The sequence below is a fragment of the Lolium rigidum genome, chromosome 3 (genome assembly GCF_022539505.1).
Source record: "Lolium rigidum isolate FL_2022 chromosome 3, APGP_CSIRO_Lrig_0.1, whole genome shotgun sequence".
Lineage (NCBI taxonomy): Eukaryota > Viridiplantae > Streptophyta > Magnoliopsida > Poales > Poaceae > Lolium > Lolium rigidum.
Window position 1 is genome coordinate 57896008 of NC_061510.1, and position 18626 is coordinate 57914633.

Genomic DNA, 18626 nt, shown 5'->3' on the forward strand with positions numbered 1-18626 from the left:
TGTAGCTAAAACCATCAAACTTCATGAACTCATCCTTATCATTTAGATACATTTTCCTCGGGATATACTGCACAAAGAGCTAGAGCTAGATAGCAAGAAAACCAACAGAAATTAACAGCCATACTGGACGGTAACCTAGTTCGCTATCTATTTGGTAAGGCTAACAAACAAAGCAAATCGGGGAGGTAATTTACAAGAAGATACAACAGTCTGTTAGGACCTAGAAATAGCCAGGCGCTGGCATGTCATCATCCCAGAGCTCTCCTAATTCGCTCATCAGAAAGCCTTCGTCCATCTCAGTTGACTCCTCGAGCATAATTTCTTGCATAGGCTGTCACATTAACAAAAAACAAAAAAGAGTAAGCCTCCATTTCTTATTCACCCGTCAAACTATCGCAGGAGTGTAGACTTCGTAGCCCCAGCTCCCAAACCAGACAAATCAGATCCACATTTATCAAAACCGCTTAGTTATGGGTCTGCTTTGTCTGGTTATACAGCTGAGGGGTAAAATCTAGACTCTGGCAACAGTTGAGGAGGTGAAAACTGTATTGCTTTCTTAGAGAAAATGCCTAATTGTTCAGCATCACTCTAAAACTTTAATATTGGTGCCAAAAGGATGGGAAAACTGGTCCTACCTGGGATTCCTGCATTTTTGTTACGACGGTCAAAATCCTCTGATACTGGTCCCGAGCATCAGGGTACTGAACCATGGACTTCACTCTGGCAAGAGCTCTCTGCAGCCTTTCTTCAGTTTGCTTGCGTCCTTCTTGCAAGAAATTATAGTCATCCTCAGCAGGTTTATTTGAGGTCACATCGACACTGCTGCTGCTACTAGTGCTGGCTGTTGCACCTTCTGTAGACCGAAACCCACGTAACCCAGCCCCTCGCCGCCTCCAGCGCAATATAACCTTCTCCACTATCCCAACAGACCAAATTATTTTGCGATAATGCTTTCTTACTTGGTGACCTCGCACATGAGCCTAGCCAGTACAAAACATAGCAACACTGAGAAAATCAGTTCATAATAATGATAGCATCAAGAATAAGAAATGTTTGCAAAAAATTCAGTAGAAAAAATCTGATCTAATAGTATATTAGTATGGAGCGTTCAGATTTCTAACAAAAATCGTTGGAATATTGTTTGAATAGATCATATTCATACCTGGATCTTGACAATTCGCTGTCTAATAAGAAGAAATTCCTTCCTTCCCTTCCATCCGCGAAATTTGTTTTGGATTCGAGTTGCAGCAGCAACATGCATGGGATCGAGCTGGCCTGCTTTAGATGGTTTGTAAGACAAGAGTGACATGGCACGTTCATCTGATATCACACCATTTTCATCCTCATACTGAACTGCTTGCTTTCTCTGAAAGGACTGCACCCTGAATACTTGATATATCCGAGCAGCAGCTTGGGCAGCGTTCCGCACAGCACCTAGTGAATCTCCCATCGATCCAGCCTGAATACCTTCACCTGCCGACGTTGAGACAGTTCTTCCGGTAACATCTCCAATACTGGGTAGACCAGATATTTCTGATGCATTTCTCCCCATAGCTTCCTTTAGATTGAGGGTCTGAAGATGGCTTGTTAAAGAAAACTCTGCCAGGAAACCAGAAATTCCCCTGTGCCCATTAACTGATGCAAGATCAGATGGTGTGCTTCCTGAAGGGAAATCAGGCCTTGGATCTGTCACAGCTCCAGGAGCCGCACCTAGTGCTATAAGAGCAACAACTGTCCTCTCTCTGCAAAACAAGGCAAACAAGTTCAATACATATTTTGTGCAAATGAAAAATATCAGCCTCAGAAGAACTTACCTGCCACAGAATGCAGCCCAGTGAAGTGCAGTCCATCCATGAACATCTCTGAAATTTATATTTACACCAGCAGTTATTGTTGGCCTTATTGCCCAATCATATCCTAGAGCAGCTGCCATATGAAGAACACCCTGCCCCTCCTCATCTAGCACACTGGGACCTTTGCCACCATCTCCTGCTTTATGGAGAAGCCAGATATGCAGCTTCTCTTTGATACAGTTCTCAAGGAACTGATCCTGTGTATCATCATTGACAAGCTCATTATTATCATCAGCCAACTTTAGCAACTCAGACCACGGGTCATTATTCATCATTAATGGGTTTATCCTCTTGTTCAAATCAATCAATTCCTTTGTGGGGTTAGATAGAGCTGCCTGGAACTCATCTTGCTCATCTTGCCCCAAAGACAATAATTTATCAAGACGCATCTGGAGATATGTTTTGTTTGTAGCACCGTGTGGACTTGGAGCATCCATGTATTGAGAATCACTTGGTCGATATTCAAACTCCCGTACTTCACTGCAGGCCAACCTGTTGGAGCAAGTCACATAAAAAGGGACCCTGCCAGGTTTGTGTGAGGGAGAATAACACCTGAGAGTCCCGTCTTCTAAAATCTCTGCTGGAACTTCGACTTCTCCAAACATACATGACCACTTGAAGTTTGTAACTTCATGGGAAGTTAGGAATCTACCGGTAATAAGAACCTGCATGATATAAGATTTTTTGTAAGCAAAACACTAACTCACTCTGAGACACCTGGACAGTTCTATGAAGTATGACACTCGTAAGACTTTCAGGCTTGAGAAGCAGGAAGGAGAAGTTTAATGACATACCCTAGTCTTTGAACCTGCATATGTCCAGCTTGGAGAAAAATCAATTATACTAAACAGCTGATCTTGTGCAAGCATTGGGTCCAGAGTAAACTGATCCAACTGATCACGGCTTGATGATCCAATGATACTGTCAGCATCTTCACTGTTCCAGTACAATCCAGAGCTGGACTTAACTTGGGAATCGTCTACTTCAGCAAGTTCTTTACTCATCCATCTAGTAAAACTATCACTTTTCTTAAAGCTGTCCTTTAGGATGTCAGAAAGACTAGACGATTGAGTTTTCAGGAGAGGGAAGTTCATGGTTTCCTCCAAAAATTTATTGTTTTGTTGGAAATTTTCCACTGTAGCAAATGAACCTTGAGTAGCACTTGGAAGCTGAAATTCAGTAGCTTCACATGTGAGTACCATTACCAAATTCAAGACAGGCTCCCTCCGATCCATATTACTTGATGCTGAAATGGATGTATCTACAACTAAAATGTGTCTAGATACATCTATATTAGCATCAAGTAATATGAATCGAGGGAGTATAATTTTTTTAGACGGTAGTTGTATAATAGCAGTAGGATGAAGCTCACGCAGATGCAATTTATCACAGTGTGCAAAATAACCAACAAGATAAATCAGAAGACATATAATACTCCCTCCATCCAATGAAACATGTCTTATCTTTGTCCAAATGTCTAGATACACCTAAATTTAGAAAAGGTTGATACATGTTTCATGGGATGGAGAGAGCACCATAGATTCATACTTCAACAACACTAAGTAACCGAAAGGTTGGATAAACAAACATGGTATGCTCTATTAGGTCTGCAATATCACTGCGGCTCTATAGTTTAGCATCTTTTCCTCTACAAGTCCATTCTCTTATTGATGTTTCCCTACTTTAATAATTAATAATATATGTGAGGCACTTTGTGGCATTATTGCACTTCCAGTCTGGCACTGTCTGTTAGAGAAAGATATGCTCCTGACTGAATTTTGAAAACCATATTCCATTTCAGAAATTAGCGCTTAGGTTACTTTGCAAAAAAAATGTTCGTTAATAAAAGTGAAAATATCATTGATTACAAAATCATCTGCTTCTAATTTTAACCCAAACACATCAATATTCTGATTATGGGGAAACAATATACATCCTAATTTGCAAAATTCAGAATCAATCCGGTCTAAGAGTACAGGTTGACATAAACAGATCAACACACTCTCAAGGGCAGTAGGAGATTTACATGAATAAAAAGGTAAATAATGTTGAAAGTTCACGCTTTTGTTTTTCTATTATTGGTTATGAAATGCACATATGAATAACAGCATGTAACTCCAAACTTCTTGCCTCATCTATTTGCTAGCTAGCGTCATAGTGTGTGCTAACTGGATATCAGCTGCATACCATCAAGAATTATTCTACATGGGGATAACGAAGATAGAGATGGCTACAACTTTTACCATCAGAGAACATTAATATGCGATATAGTATATTGGCCTGCAGGAAAATGTATAATCATACCTGCAATAGTGGTTCTCCATCAGTGTCTGCATGAACATCATCCTTGATACCCAGCCCATTACTATATACTTCATCAAAAGAGAAAGATTCGATGCCAGGGTCATCTGTAAAAGGATACTGCTCAGGGGAAACATGAGATTGGTATGGAGGCAATTGATGGATCCCTTTATCCGGTTTCGTCATTTCGTTCCATGATGACAGATCAAATTGACTACTAGGTCCATTGAATGCAATTCCAAAACTGGACTCGTTTGGAATCACAGGTAAGTTATCTTGATAATGAGAATAGAAGCTTGTATTAGGTGCTGTAGCCTGTAATCCTTGATGATCACCTAAACATTGGTAGCAAACAAAGTCACAAATCCATCGAACTTAGGTTAAATAACCAGAATAAATTATTTTAGTGGTACATACCTACAGAAGACGCAGAAACACATGAGCTGAAAACAGAAGCATCAATTACGGATCCACCTCCATTTTCATGCTGCTGGATCCCAGAGATAGAGTGGTATCCGGTTCCTCCCGAATAAATATCTGCTGCACCGAATTTTGCTTTAGATACGCTGTGCATAATTGGAATAGTATCAGTGAAACTATTCAACTGGACTTCACGCAGAACAGAACAAGATGACCAAACAGTCCTACCTGATTCTGCCTCATATTCAGAGGCGTGTCCGCTAAGTGAGCTTTCACCATCTGTAGTTTGTGAAGGCAAGTGGCTTGAAGGGCTATCCACACGAGCTCCTTCTAGCATGTTATAATGCACCCTAGTACGAGAACTTGATTTTCCAGCCTAATGTTGATATGCACATATGAGGACAATGAGATTCTAAGCGACTTATTGCAGGAAGAAAAACTTTATCCACAAGAATGCGGCAATGGTGACTTCCATCCAGAGTTTGAATCCAAAACAGCAAAAGAAAGAAGCAGGTCCAGTAAAAACGGGAAGCTAACATAAATAGGGGTTTCCAAAATAGGTTAGAGTAGGTTCTTATATTATGGTAAAACAAATCAATGTAACATGTTCAGATCAGTATGCTTATCGTGAGATTTAGTGTCCTCCAGGACATATACAAGCATAAATGCATAATATTCTAACAAATCTTGTTACCAATTGCATTATCAACAATTTCTGACAAGACCACCTAATAATCAAGGATCCATCACTTAACATATCACAGCGCTGAAGCTGTTTCTCTTATATAATTGCCTGATTCCTGGTTTAACACAAGAATCAAGCTCAAAAAACACCAAGGCCAGCAAGGTATACAAATAAAACTATGATATGCCAAAACTGAAACTACAAATGCGTGATTCCTATCACAAAAGAGCAGTATACTGGAACCAATAAGGTCATCGATGCACTGTACTTAACATGAAGCTCCTACAGAGTCGCATGTGGATTGCTCAAATCCAGATATAAGGTAAACAAGTAGTGAACAATATTCAACCATAGAAGGATTAGGTATAACCTTGAGTTCGAGATAATGTACAAGGACAATGTGCATGAACTCCCTGCAAAACCAACGTAGGGTTGCTTAATGCGCTGTATAGTATTTGTAAATTGTGTGCCTGCGTAGGCTCCATACAGGCATCCATGATGCACATGCCATGAGTTGTTCATGGAATGAAAATTTTGCAAAAGAAGAATGGATTGAAGTATTCCACTTACTCCTCCAGCATCCAATAACTCCTCCTCTGGAAGTTTATATTCTCTTCCCCATGAGCATAGTAGCAGTGAAGCACATCAATGCTTCCACACTAGATTTATATACAAAAGTATCAGTTCTTTTGACTCCACATACATGCGATGCAGGATGACTAGCATATGAACCCTTAGAAGAATATTGCAAGATATTACAGAAATAAGTACTACCAATATGACTTTACTTACTTTTAACCTTTCATGAGCTTCTTTGACAGTCTTTCCATCCTTTTTCTTCCTCCAATTATGGCCATCCTTCCTAAAATATCTCAATACCTTCCGATCAAATAAGAAAAGCGAACCACCTAAAGCCAGAGATAAGGATATTGGTTAGATACATTTGAGCCTTAAATTGAATGTTTAGATATAGTTCATTAGCTCATGCGCATGTTTAACTGAGGACATAGGGTCAGGTGCGGAGATATTAGTAAAAAATTAAATGTTCAAATCAAAGTCATGGCAGATCTAAAGGCAAAATGCCATCCATGAAAGACAAAAACATGGTATCAACAAAAGCTTGAAGGATCCCGCTACAGAAAGCACCAAACAGGGTCCTTAGCATGAGATAGTGCATTGATCCCATAGCGACCTTTTTATCCTGCTACCAGTAAAATTATCAGTTGGGAAAATATTACCCTAACCACATAGTAGCACGAACATCACAATCTCTTGCATGAGGGGCTGCTCATACAGACAGCAGCCCATGAGCGTCGTGCTCGCTTAAACTAGCTGCATCACATAATTGGCCGGTGGGAGCAGTGATGGGATTACTTAGTTTATGCTTCTGATATCACTATTTTTTATCACCAAGGATTGGCATACGTTGTTTCGCTTTACGTCGCTGCTCCTCTTGTTTAATCGGCATGAGATTCCAAAGGCCCCCGATCGACCAATCTCTAATCCTGTCGTTGCGGATCAATTTTTCAGAGATGAGCCGTTCCATCTCCTAATTAACACCAAAAGCCACGCACTATCATCTTGACCCTGCAGCAGCCAAATACATAATGCATTTAACCGCAGGAAGAAAGCTCCCGAGTTCCTTTCTTTCTCAGTGCACTTTGCTGCTGCATATCTCGATTCCCCCCTTTATTTTCTCTTTTCTGCCTGAAGCCCTGAAAACTTATTTACAACTTGACCTAGCTAATCTTGATCCCTAAGAGCTAGTGGACTTTAGATATGTAGAGGAGTCCACATGCATCTAGATGCATTGCTAATTAATTTGGCTACTAGTGTCTTATGGTCTGCTGCATTGGTGCCTCGATGCTAGTATATTTCTGAAAACAAAGATCTGTATGAGTATGGGTGGTATTTTGTTGTGTTTATCAAGGAATTGCATTAGCAATCTCCAGCACAACTGTCCAAGGTCCAGCAGCAACAATAGTGGACCCAGAGGCTTAACCATATGGTTCAAAGTAGTTACACTAAAGATTAAATCATGCTCTTGTATCGGTAGATGGAATTACAGCCTGGCAGGCTACAAGGATATGCTCAAATTTACACCTGACACACTAAAACGGAAAGAAGATATCATAAAATTCTCACACTTTCGAGAAAACTTTTATTCTCGCCAAGTTATGAAGTGAGCACCAATTTCCGAGTTATAAAATCAATAACAACTCTCGAGTTAAACAACATGGCTTTGGTATTATGTCTTCCCAAAAGGAAAGTTAATTTTCAAAAACTAAAAACATATAATCAACCAGCAGCAGTGTTGAGCAGAAAATAGGGGTCGTACTTGCAGGCATAGTTGGTGGCTCTGGAGCTATGCGGAAGTTTTTGTAGTTCTTCAGTATTTCGCAGATCTCAGCCGGGCGTAACCATCGCTGTTGAGCTTCCTTCAGTATCTGGTCCATGTCTGTTTCAGAAACCGTTGAAATGCAGAGTTAGACAAGTTCATAGAATAGTGAGTTTAAAAAACATTCGATGAAACTGTCATCGGTGTTACTTCCCAATCTTAACAAAATAAAGCATGCGCCGTCATCAAAATTCACTTGCAGAATTTAATTTCATATTTCAGGTTCTTGGGACACATGACTGTAACACCGATTTCTATCAGAAAACCTGGAAGCTCTTACAAGTCCTAGCTTGGGCACCTAATTTTCATTCCGACTTCTGAAAATTGCCAAACTGACTTCGGTCCAAACCCAAACGCGGGAGGACAATAGAAGGGGTATTTTCACGCAGGTAAAGCAGAGCTTCTAAAGAATTCAGGGTACCGGAAATTCATCTCCAGAACACTGAAACCGCACGCAAGTTCCCAATTATTTCCACTAGCTGGTACAGCTTCCGGTGGTTCCACTCCCAGGACACTCGGAACCACCAGTGACCAAACTGAGCTCTCCACTTCGCACCACCACTCCCGTTTCCGCGGGCACGAAGCGACCAAAAATCACAACGACTACGCCACAGAAAACACAGAATTCTCCTGAATTAATTCGCACCAACCAAATTCCGTGACTGGTCCAAAATCCGCGCGAACTGAGCACAGCCGACGATTCCCCGACTACGCAACGATTTCTATTTCCGCGCCACAAGCTCCGATCCCCACACGCAACGGGGGAAACAAAACCAAAACAAAGACTAAAGGCGTTGACCAGAGGCAGCCACCTGAAGCGGAGCAGGCAGGCGGATCAAAACGAACCAACAACAACAACAAAAAACCAACCCAAGGCGGCTAGCCTCACCTAGCTGCGGCGCGATCGCGTAGCGCCGCCCCTCCGCCATGGCCCAGCACGGCGCCGCGTCACCCGGGCACCGCGCGCCGCGAAATCCACCGAGCAGGCGGAACCTCTCTCCGGGCGATCCGAGCGGCGCGAGCTCTCCCGATCGAGGGTTTTGGGTGGCGGCGAGATGCGGTTTAGCCGACAGAATTGGCAAGGCGAGCGGGGAAAGGGAAACAACTGGACAAGCCAGCGGCGACGGCTTAGAAAGGAAGAGGAAGGCGATTGCGCAGGGTGAGGAAATGTCGGTTTTGCCCCTCGCGTTGATTAGTTTCCTTTTTAATTAGGGGATTTGTGAAGCCTTGATGGGGCGATCTGGGCCGTCCGTTCTCGGTTGGTGGTGCGTCATCACGGTAGTAGGTGAATGCGTCAAACGTTCATTCAGCTAATCTGTCAGCTTTGTTGCGAGTTTAGAATACGCCGGTGCCCTGCATGTTGCATTTACACGTGGCCATGCCACCGGCCACCGTAAGCTAGTTCTTGAGAAGAAACAGCCGTATTTTAGAGCTGTTTCAGTAAGATCTAAGTGAATCGTTGTAATCGTTTTTCCTCTTGGCGGTTTTAGAGGAAAATGTTAAGGTGAGGAGTGACTAACTGTCGGTCGACTCAAAATATGCTGGGAGTTCCAATTCATGTTACAACCCATGAGTGTTACAGGATTTTTTTTTGTCACATATATCTCCTTTGTCTAGCTCTAGGTAGTGCTCCTCGGTTGGTGCTACGAATGTAAATGGTATGGATAATTTTCGCTTCAAATCCACATCAATAAATTTAAGATATGGTAAGTATTTTCAGGAAATTCAACGAGTATGGATGTGAATATGGATATTGGTCAAGTAGATATTCGATGGATATGGTATTAATAATATCCGACATGTACGGGTTATCCATCAATTTTTTTAGATTGTCCAAGGTTATTAAATAGGATTATCTGAAAAAATTAGCTTAACCCTAGATACCCACACAACCGAGCATGTTACCCCCGCTCACCTACCACCACCACAATGTGGCGCCAAGGCGCCAAGGTTTTTATGTGTGAATTTATTCGATTATACGCTTTCGATCCAAGTTCGCTTCGCATTACCCTAGATTAACCCGACAATGAAAACTCTGCAAAAAGAACGTTCTTCAATATTTATCGTAAAATTAGACAAAATATAGGCTAAATATGTTTAGCCATAAGTATCCAGGGGCCAGGGCCAAAGTGAGCAGATAAATAACTCGGTGTGCTTGTTGCAATACTGTCGCACTTCGAACCACGTCTGCAGTTCTTACCCTACCAGTATAGGCAGCTCGTTCAATGCAAAACAAATAGCAACCTGATCCAAGAAAGATTCGTGGAGAATAATGCTCTGCGCGATTCCCGCCTGAGAGGGTCGCGTCCGTCGTCGAAGCTTGGCGGGTAACGGGGGAGGGGGCAGCGGCCGGCGGTCGCTGTCCCTGTCCGTCGCGCTCAGAGCTCCGCCGTCGCCGTCGCCTTACCGCACTCCCACGCCGTCTCGCTGCCACTGATCGATCTCACATCTATTCTGGGGCGCGCACGGATGACTAGCAATCCGCGACGCCGCGCATCCCTTTCCTTTCAGGCACCAACAGCGAGCAGACCGGCGCGCGCTGAGTCTTTTTTTTTTATATGAGAAACGGAGTCTTTTCCTGTGCGCTTGTTGTGCCCGTCTGAAAACACGCGCATGATCGCAGCCACTACGCGACTTGCAAATGATTCGTTCACATCGTCAGATCAGGTCTCTCTCTCACCCGGCTTTGCCGGTCGCGTTTGTTAGGCATTGTTTAGTGGGTGTGACTAATTCTTAATCTATTATTAAGAACTAACTTAGTTCTCGGTCAGTTGCAATCCATGTTATAACTCAACATATATTAGCATGGATCACGAGGTAAATTTAATGATTTGAAGATATTTTTCGTACTAGTTGCAACCTCATTTGTAACCGAAAATTTTCACCTAGAACCTCATTCATATTCATAGCTGAAAAATCTGAGTTGCAGCCCAACTTACAACTTAAGTGCACGAATCACGATACAAACGTAAATTGCAAGTGAGCACTAGCTTAGCCTTATTTAGTACTAGTGGAGATAATTCTCTAGAGGTTAAAATGCCTACCTTTACCAAATCTTCACAAAACCCTGATCCCCAATCCACCAAGTAGAATGTTGGGACTAAGAAAAATGTACTAAAGGATGATCCCACAAAATTTCGAGTACTCCTACCAAACAAGGCATATGGTTAGTGAGTAGTGACAGTGCTGGACGTCTTGCAGCTATAGCGGCTTTGCACCTAACCACTGAACAAAACCACCTGGCTTTCCAGCTCAGGCACGCCCCTGCCCCCGCTAATTAACCACTTTGATGCAGCAGCAGCTCTACGCATTAGAGTAATCAAGGGGAAGATCGCTAAACTTTGGTAAGAGGCCGTCGGTTTTGTCCAAGATGTAGAGGTCGGCTCAAGAAGAATCTCCTGTGAACTTGTCGCTGCCACGCTTCCGCTCTCCAGGTGCCCACCAAACTGCGGGCACTTTGTGTTCGCCACTCACCAGGCAATCAGCCACAGTTGTTAGAGTGCTCAACGAGGACGGCTTGGGAAAGCGTCCATGGGAACGGGTCTTTTTTTTTGAAACGGGATGGGAACGGGTCTGGCTCCAGTGCAGCGGCACAGCCCAATCCGCCGGCGACGACGCTGCCCAAGTGCTCCGTGCTGCCGCCAGCAGCGGAGAAGCTGCGGACCGTTCATCGCGAATTATTACAGTCACGATCCTGTTTATGATTAAGCTCTGAATTTACTAGTCACGCATTATTAAAGTCACCCTCCTGTTCATGAGTAAGATCTGAATTTACATGTCGTACGGTGTGACCTGTTCATCACGAAAAAGCTCTTGAGCATCCTAATAACATGCATCTGCGCGTGGTGGACGAAACTGAAAACAGATTACCAAAATAGCTGCAAATCATCAATCATCGAGCCAGGTAATGTCTAAACAGACTACTGTATAACTTCTGCACAAGGAACTGAAGACCGTATCCTGCAGGCAAACAACAGTTTTGAAGAGAACGTAGCAAGCAAAATCGTTCTGGGTTGCAGTTCATCCATCCACACATCAAACAATAGAACTTGTTTACGATTAAGCACACGGGAGCAGAAAGTTTAGATGGGAGCAACAACACCTGAACCGGCAAATCAGCAATCAGCAACATTGGCCATCAGATCGACCCAGGTAATGCCTAAACAAACTACTGTAAAACTTCTGCCAAAGGAACTGGAGACTGTATCCACCCCAGAGGTGAACATCAGCTCTGTAGAGCATGTAGCAAGCAAAATCGTTCTGGATTGCAGTTAATTTGGATTCACCCATACATCAAACAATAAAACTTGTTAACTGGAATTTGAAGGGCAAGGAGCCCCAGGTGTTTTCACTCAGGCACAGCTCGATCTGCTATAGATGAGCAATACAATGGAGGTGTGGAAGACCTCGTGTAACAAGATCACAACTGTGGTGCAAAGCTTCAAATGAATAATGCTTTTGACCAAAACAAAGCTAAATGCACAGTCACGGCCTCTTGAAGCTTTCATGAAGTAAGCCTACCAGAAAGAAAGAAAAAAGGGTACTAAACGCACTGATAAATCGATGGTTGCTTCCAACTTTTATCAAGGTAACGTCAGCTGAGTCTTCTGAACTTGCTATGTGGGCACAAGAATCCATCTGCACTCATTCCACTTTCAGGACTATCTTCATTAACTCGTATACAAAGTAGCTGATAGATGCCGATGGCAGAACCTGAAAAAAGGAGAGAGAAAATCATTTGCATCAGACATTCCAAAACAAACTATTAATATATGCAGGTTTAAGTTGCTAGATAACCGATTGTCCATTTTATAGGTGAATCAGAACCACTATAAGAATATGGGGGGTGTACCCAGTGCTGAAAGCTCCCACACATTATGGGGCCTGGGGAAGGGTGTTTCTAGGCAGCCCTTCCCTTGCTTTTTATTATGCAAGGAGGCTGATTCAAACCCAGGACCTCCAGGACACAAGTGGAGATACTCTACCACTGCTCCAGGCCCGCCCTTCAACCACTATAAGAATATCATAAGAAAATCACCATTATCTAGCAACAATTTTCCTAAGATCTCCCGACAGTAAATGGAAACCATGGGCTAAAACTCAAACCTGAGCACAAAACTTTTACAAATCAAATGGATGCATTCACAAAGCTAGCCCTAAACATACTTGTAAGTAAATTATTTTCTGGGTAAAACATGTACCTGTAACAAGCTGGGGATCAAGCCAACGTAGAGTGCCGGTACTCCACCTTGATCAACAATTTTTAGGCATGTCGCCAGTGCATTCATCTTTGTTGCTTTGACTTGCAACTGTAGCTGTCTCCTAACTACTTCAAAAGGGTATGTGGCTGCCTCCGCGCAGCATCCAGCGATAGCTCCATAGAGTAATGTCCTAACAGTGCCCAACTCGAGCTGATCTAATGCATTTGCCTCTTGACCTTGTTGTTTCATCATCGATATCCTCCTCTTTCCTTCAGGGGAATGCAGATAAGCCGCCTTCAGTATGTCATACACTCCATAGAATACAGCGCCAGAGGGTGCCATGCTGATAAGAGATGGCACTAAACCCTTGTAGAGGGAGAACAATCCTTCAGTCTGGATCATGTGGCGGGCAACACCAATAACCCCACCTAGAGCTTCACCGCCCGGAGCTACCATCTTTGTCCTAATCTGAAACAAAAGGTTAACCCAAACAATACTTAGCAATAAATAATTAAACCAAAAGGAAAAGAGAAAATCTAGAAGCTAAGAGGTTGTTCAAATAAACATACCGTATCCATGGGTATGCACATTATTGTTGCGGTCACACCAGCAGAAGCACCAGCAATAAATCTCTCAAAGTTTGTAGTTTCTTCATTACCAGACCATTTGAGCAGTTGCTTTCTGTAAGTGTCATATGCATAGAAGTTTACTGCCTTGAATGGAGCAGTACGGAGGATGTTGACAAAATTCCCTTTCCAAAATCCTTTCAACCCTTCTGATGCTGCAATCACTTGGATAAGCTCAAATAGATTCCTCTGCTCACCACGAACTATGTACTCCAACTTTAGCCTCTCAAGTGGAGCAACAACTGTTCTACATGATACATAAAAGTTAGGGAATAAATGTTTAGGTAACAGGGAAGAAAATACATACCCACTCAGCATATTACTTGTCACAATCACAATTCCCAATACCAAGCAGAATGGTGGTAACCAGCCTGAAACCAGTCAGATTCTGGAACAGGTGGTTTATTTTCAGGTTTGTCTTTTATTTGTATTTACATTTAAGTTTGCATGTTCCTGTTCTAGCATGAGAAAATAGCCTATCTTTTTATCCACGGGTTTCAAAAGTCGCGTGGCATATGAAAAATCTATTATTGCAGTGTATGAACCCCACAGGATTGAATACCGCTAGAATTTGCACCGAAGGGTGTATTTTCTGTTAAGACAGAACAGTGCTTTTACTGACACATAGACATGTCATATAAAGTAAATAACTTGGAATCCTAGTTAGTGGATGCAGGTCCAGATCTTTCTTGGATCAGAACAAAACAGATGACAAAGTCTAATTACACCAAGTCAAACATCTAAAATAAGTAGCGAATACAGATAGAGTGCTCAAGAGAAGCCAAAAGCTATGACGACATTTAGAAACCAAACTGGATAGCTAGATGAGTAAATCAAAATATTTTCAAAGAAACTTACGAGGCTACACGAGGTTCATCAAAAACTTATGACATTACTTAGGTATATACAAGATATAGCCCCAAGAGAAGACATTGTGCAAGGTCAGTCTATGAGGACTCAGCCCAGGCGTCCGATCTGTTCGGTCCGGTCTTTTCGGTCTTCAGAAATTTCGGTCATCTAGAAATGCTACCTGTATTAAATTCGGTCTTTCCGGTTTTTCTGTATTCAGTCTTTGGTTATTTCGGTTCGGTCTTCGGTCATGACCATATAGACCAAATTGAGAAAACGAGACATCAGATTCATTTTTTTTTCAGATTTCAAATAGCACAAGTATATCAAAATGGCAGCACAATGTCAAGAGTATTCCAAGCATTTCAATTTGGTGGACAGTACGAGCAGCACAAAACCAAATAGATGTAATAGTAGCAGAAAAAAAAACCAAGCAGAGCACAGACCCAAGTATTCTAGTCATTTATGAGTTGTTTTGCTGTGTACAAAACAAGCGCTCAAGCAGCACAAGTGCACAAAGCAATTCAACTCCGTCGTTCCTGACTCCCCATTCACCGTGTCGCTCGTTGCGTGGTGATGTGCCTTGCGGGCTTGCGGATGCCGACGCCTGGGGTCAGAGATGGAGCGAAGTGGCGGGGGTCGGCCGGGTGGGTGGAGGCACGGTGGTTTGGCGGCGGCGCTTGTGGCTGCTGGCGCCCAGGTTGGAGATGCGGCGGCGGCACTCGCTATGGCTTGTCGGCTAGGTCAGGGAGAGAAGTTAGAAGAGAGGAGTGGGTAAGGAACGGGAAGATGATGGGGATAATGGGCTGCACGCGGGAAATATGGGCTGGGCTGATGCGATGTTGGGACAAGCTCGGTCTATACGGTCGTATCGGTCTCCTTCTAACGACAACCGAACAGCGCCAGAAAAGTTCGGTCTTTCGTTTCTCAAGACCGAAGTAGTAACCAAAGACCGAATTTTTGGTCATTTCGGGTTCGGTCCCAGTTATTTCGGGTTCGGTCTTCAGTCTTGGTTTTTTATGCCCGGCCAGAATGAGGACAGACAAGAAAAGTAACAGTACTTTTAAAATCTCGAGACGCACACAATTTGATCGTATTAACTGCCGATGTGTTTACACCTGCAGGAAAAAACTCCTACTTGTTCAAGAGGAGTCAGGCAGCGATGGAATGAAGCAGAATGATGCTAGGTGAAGAAGGCCACTAATTTGGGTGAAAAATGTACCTAGACTAGCCGGTCAAGGAAGACCAAGGCAGAACAGTAGGTATCAGTGACTTTGTTATTCTTAGTTTATGAAGAAGGCAACCCGTCCTCAGCAAGTCAACTAACTGACAATATAGCTTTACTAACAAAAAAATGTTCCTAAATCCTATCTTCCATACTTGAAGCACTACAGTGATTATGCCTGATGGTGGCTCTTGTGCGGCTAGCTGGCTGTAACATGTGCAATACCTAACAAAATAGCTGCTGCTCCTTGTGGTGGCACAATGATGCTCCTAGGGCACAAGGCACACAGCCACGACTGCCAAGCTTCATGCACTAGCCAATGCAACCAAAAGTCCAAAACGATGGGAAGAGCTAGGCAATCCACGTATACACTTCAACACCCCCTCTCACATGTGACACGGGAAGTCAACACGTGAATAGGTATACACTTCAACACCCCCTCTCACACGTGACATGGGAAGTCAACACGTGAATAGACTCACACGTATAGCTCAAGAGGCCTACACAACACCAATGGGGAAACAACAATTTTTGGATAAAATGTGACAACCGGGACTTGAACTCAAGACCGTAGGCTCAGTTTGGTAGCTCGGAATTTTCTAAACCAAAGTATTTTAAAATATAAGTATTTCAGCACCTAGCTAACAAATACCACAGTTTTTCTCATTTCTCAGTCCCTGTTTGCAAGCAAACCATTTTCTAAATATTCAAACAAGTTGGGTCTGCGGCAACAGCCTTCCCCTCCTCTTTCTTGCTACGGAGCAACTAAATAATACAGTGCATGCTCATATTCCCAAACACCTCAGATTTTTGCCAAAACAACAACAAAAATGTTGCTTTCCAAAACTGCGGTATTTCATTGCCACACATCAGAATACTGCGTTAGGCATACTGTAGTTTTGGAAATAGGGAGCAGCCAAACAGAGCCTCAGTTTTAGAAAAAAGAGGGTCAGACCTCTTCCCCAAATAGTCAAATACGTTAAAAAAAACACAGTTTTGGAGAATACTTCAGTTTGAAAGCCACAGTATTTATTTGATGCAAACACCTTCAAGTATTTAATATTTCAAAATTATTCTGATGCCAAACAGGGCTCTGATACCATGCCAAGCTTCATGCACTAGCCAACGTAACCAAACGTAACAACGACATCCACAGTGATATGTAGTAAGAGAAGGCTAAATTAATTGCTGCTGTCTCTAACTTCTGCTGTCACTACTGTTCAGCTCCATAGTACGCGCATTCTCGAGCTAAGTATCTCCAATTCCGTGAGGAATCAGCAATCCTAAATAGCATATACCACAAACTAATTTCAGTATACTATGGGTTAATGCATTAATCCCTGACATACTATTCTTTTTGGCAAGTGGGTTCGCCAGGCTGCAAACCATGTTAATGCTGAAGACACAAAACTAACGAGCTCTTTTTAGCTCCCTAAAAGCTGCATGGGCTAGGTGTGGGTAAATTACCCTGAAATTTGAGTAATCACATCAATTGCAATCCCATGCAGTCAACCTTGTAAAACAATTCTTAGCCTAAGCGGCAGTACCATTTTCTTTTTCTAAGATTGTGGCTCTACTTTGGCAGTGATTTGAATGGAACCAGTTTCCCTCGATAGATGATGGAACATGAGCATCGGTCAAATAAGACAGAGCTCTCATCCCCTCAAACTTCAGGCTTACTTTATGCCCTCCAGCATAAATACACCAACTACATAGCCTGCATAACCACAAAAATTTATGTTGTACAAGGGCTACTTATGTCTTACTCCCAGCAGTTCTCTAAAGCTTGTCATTTTGGGCATTGACACTGGTCTATAAAGCACAACTTTGATCACAAATTTCTATTTCAATAGATCTATTAAACCGAGAATACTACTGTTGTGTAAATACATTTCCAAGAGAAATCTGCACATATGATAGCATAACTAAAGTTCGTTAATTTGATTTCACGTTCATGTATGACCCAAAACGACGAGTTCTAGTTTCGAAAGTTTGGCTTCATGTTTCACGCGTGAACCAAAACGACAAGTTTTAGAGAGCTGGGCAGAATAGTGGTTTATTGCTATGACAGAGAAGGTCAGTTTTCTCAAATCAGCTGCATGCAAATGTCAATCTTCTATGCACTCATAGCAACACAATCCGAAATGAAGTGATGTGGAGTTTCTAACATGTGTCATAGTCCATGTATCACAAAAACACCTAACCGGTAGCATAATAATAATAAAAAAGGCTAACATACCAATTATAGGTAGTAGCTACGCTATGCCCGATCAATTTCATTATCTGGCAATCATACTGCTCTCCAAATACTCCTTAACCTGAGCCTCCCCTGGCGTTCAAATGGCGTGCCACTCGAAATCGCCTATCAACAGTCTAGTACATTGCCAATTTCTGATCCCAGCAAGCTCAACTCATTAACCAGAAAGGGGACGACGTTACAGAAACAGCATGGGCCATTGGTATCGGTGCTTTTGTGCATGTTTATTCGATTTAACTGCCTCAAAGATCTGTTATTTATCTGCATATCCGAACAATGCAGCTACAAGTTCCGACAAAATAATTTTACTTCAGAGTGAGAAGGCAATCCTAAGTAACAAAATCAGCCGTATATCACAAGCAAAGACAAAAGAGCAATACCTTGAGACCATGGCAGCGACGGCCCCAGACCAGAGATGCTTAGTGGTGTTCATGGCGCCGGCTCCAGAGTGAGCCTCCTTCTCCTCCGCAAGCTTCCCATCCGTCTCCACCACCATCAACCCATCCACCCCTCTCCCCGCGACCAGCCCCTCCGCCTCCGCCCCTCCGCCCTTGTCCTCCCCGGTGGCGAGCAGCCCCACCTGGCCCGGCACGAACCCCCTGCCGCCCTTGACCGACATCGTCATGGACAGGAACCCCGGCTGCCGCCGCCGCCGCCGCGGCACGCCGAAGGACGCCGAGCAGCCCGGCATCGCCGCGAGGAGCGCGCCGTGCGCCGCCGCGTCGGCGCCGTCGAGGAACAGCCCCGCGCACACCCCCTCGCCCGCGGGCGGCAGCCACATCTCCAGCCACGCCATGGCGGCGGCTCGAAT

At 43.3% G+C, this 18626-nt stretch overlaps 2 protein-coding genes across 2 annotated transcripts; both read right to left on the reverse strand.

Annotated features, from left to right (window-relative positions):
- On the reverse strand, positions 1 to 8604 carry LOC124701648 (calmodulin-binding transcription activator 3-like). The gene is made up of 13 exons (XM_047233741.1): positions 8547 to 8604; positions 7598 to 7717; positions 6052 to 6167; positions 5830 to 5918; positions 5630 to 5672; positions 4803 to 4950; positions 4572 to 4691; positions 4158 to 4489; positions 2648 to 3022; positions 1815 to 2518; positions 1163 to 1742; positions 636 to 980; positions 1 to 331 (listed from the first exon to the last, which is right to left on the reverse strand). Exons 1-13 carry the CDS (start codon positions 8584 to 8586, stop codon positions 221 to 223), a joined length of 3123 nt encoding a protein of 1040 aa, XP_047089697.1. The 5' UTR covers positions 8587 to 8604; the 3' UTR covers positions 1 to 220.
- Positions 8605 to 11950: 3346 nt separating this feature from the next.
- On the reverse strand, positions 11951 to 18626 carry LOC124701649 (probable mitochondrial adenine nucleotide transporter BTL3). The gene is made up of 4 exons (XM_047233742.1): positions 18196 to 18626; positions 13428 to 13731; positions 12859 to 13326; positions 11951 to 12370 (listed from the first exon to the last, which is right to left on the reverse strand). The coding sequence occupies exons 1-4, from the start codon at positions 18609 to 18611 to the stop codon at positions 12302 to 12304; spliced, it is 1257 nt and encodes a 418-aa protein (XP_047089698.1). The 5' UTR covers positions 18612 to 18626; the 3' UTR covers positions 11951 to 12301.

Bases quoted from the DNA above. Each gene is read 5' to 3' on its own strand.
- LOC124701649 (XM_047233742.1), bottom strand. From the start codon at position 18,611: ATGGCGTGGCTGGAGATGTGGCTGCCGCCCGCGGGCGAGGGGGTGTGC. The intron at 13,732-18,195 runs GTATTGCTCTTT...TGTATCATGTAG, and splicing joins GTCGCTGCCATGGTCTCAAG to AACAGTTGTTGCTCCACTTG. The intron at 12,371-12,858 runs GTACATGTTTTA...TCCTTTTTTCAG, and splicing joins TGATCCCCAGCTTGTTACAG to GTTCTGCCATCGGCATCTAT.
- LOC124701648 (XM_047233741.1), bottom strand. From the start codon at position 8,586: ATGGCGGAGGGGCGGCGCTACGCGATCGCGCCGCAGCTAG. The intron at 4,692-4,802 runs GTAGGACTGTTT...TCGGTGCAGCAG, and splicing joins TGAATATGAGGCAGAATCAG to ATATTTATTCGGGAGGAACC. The intron at 4,490-4,571 runs GTATGTACCACT...ACCAATGTTTAG, and splicing joins TGTTTCTGCGTCTTCTGTAG to GTGATCATCAAGGATTACAG.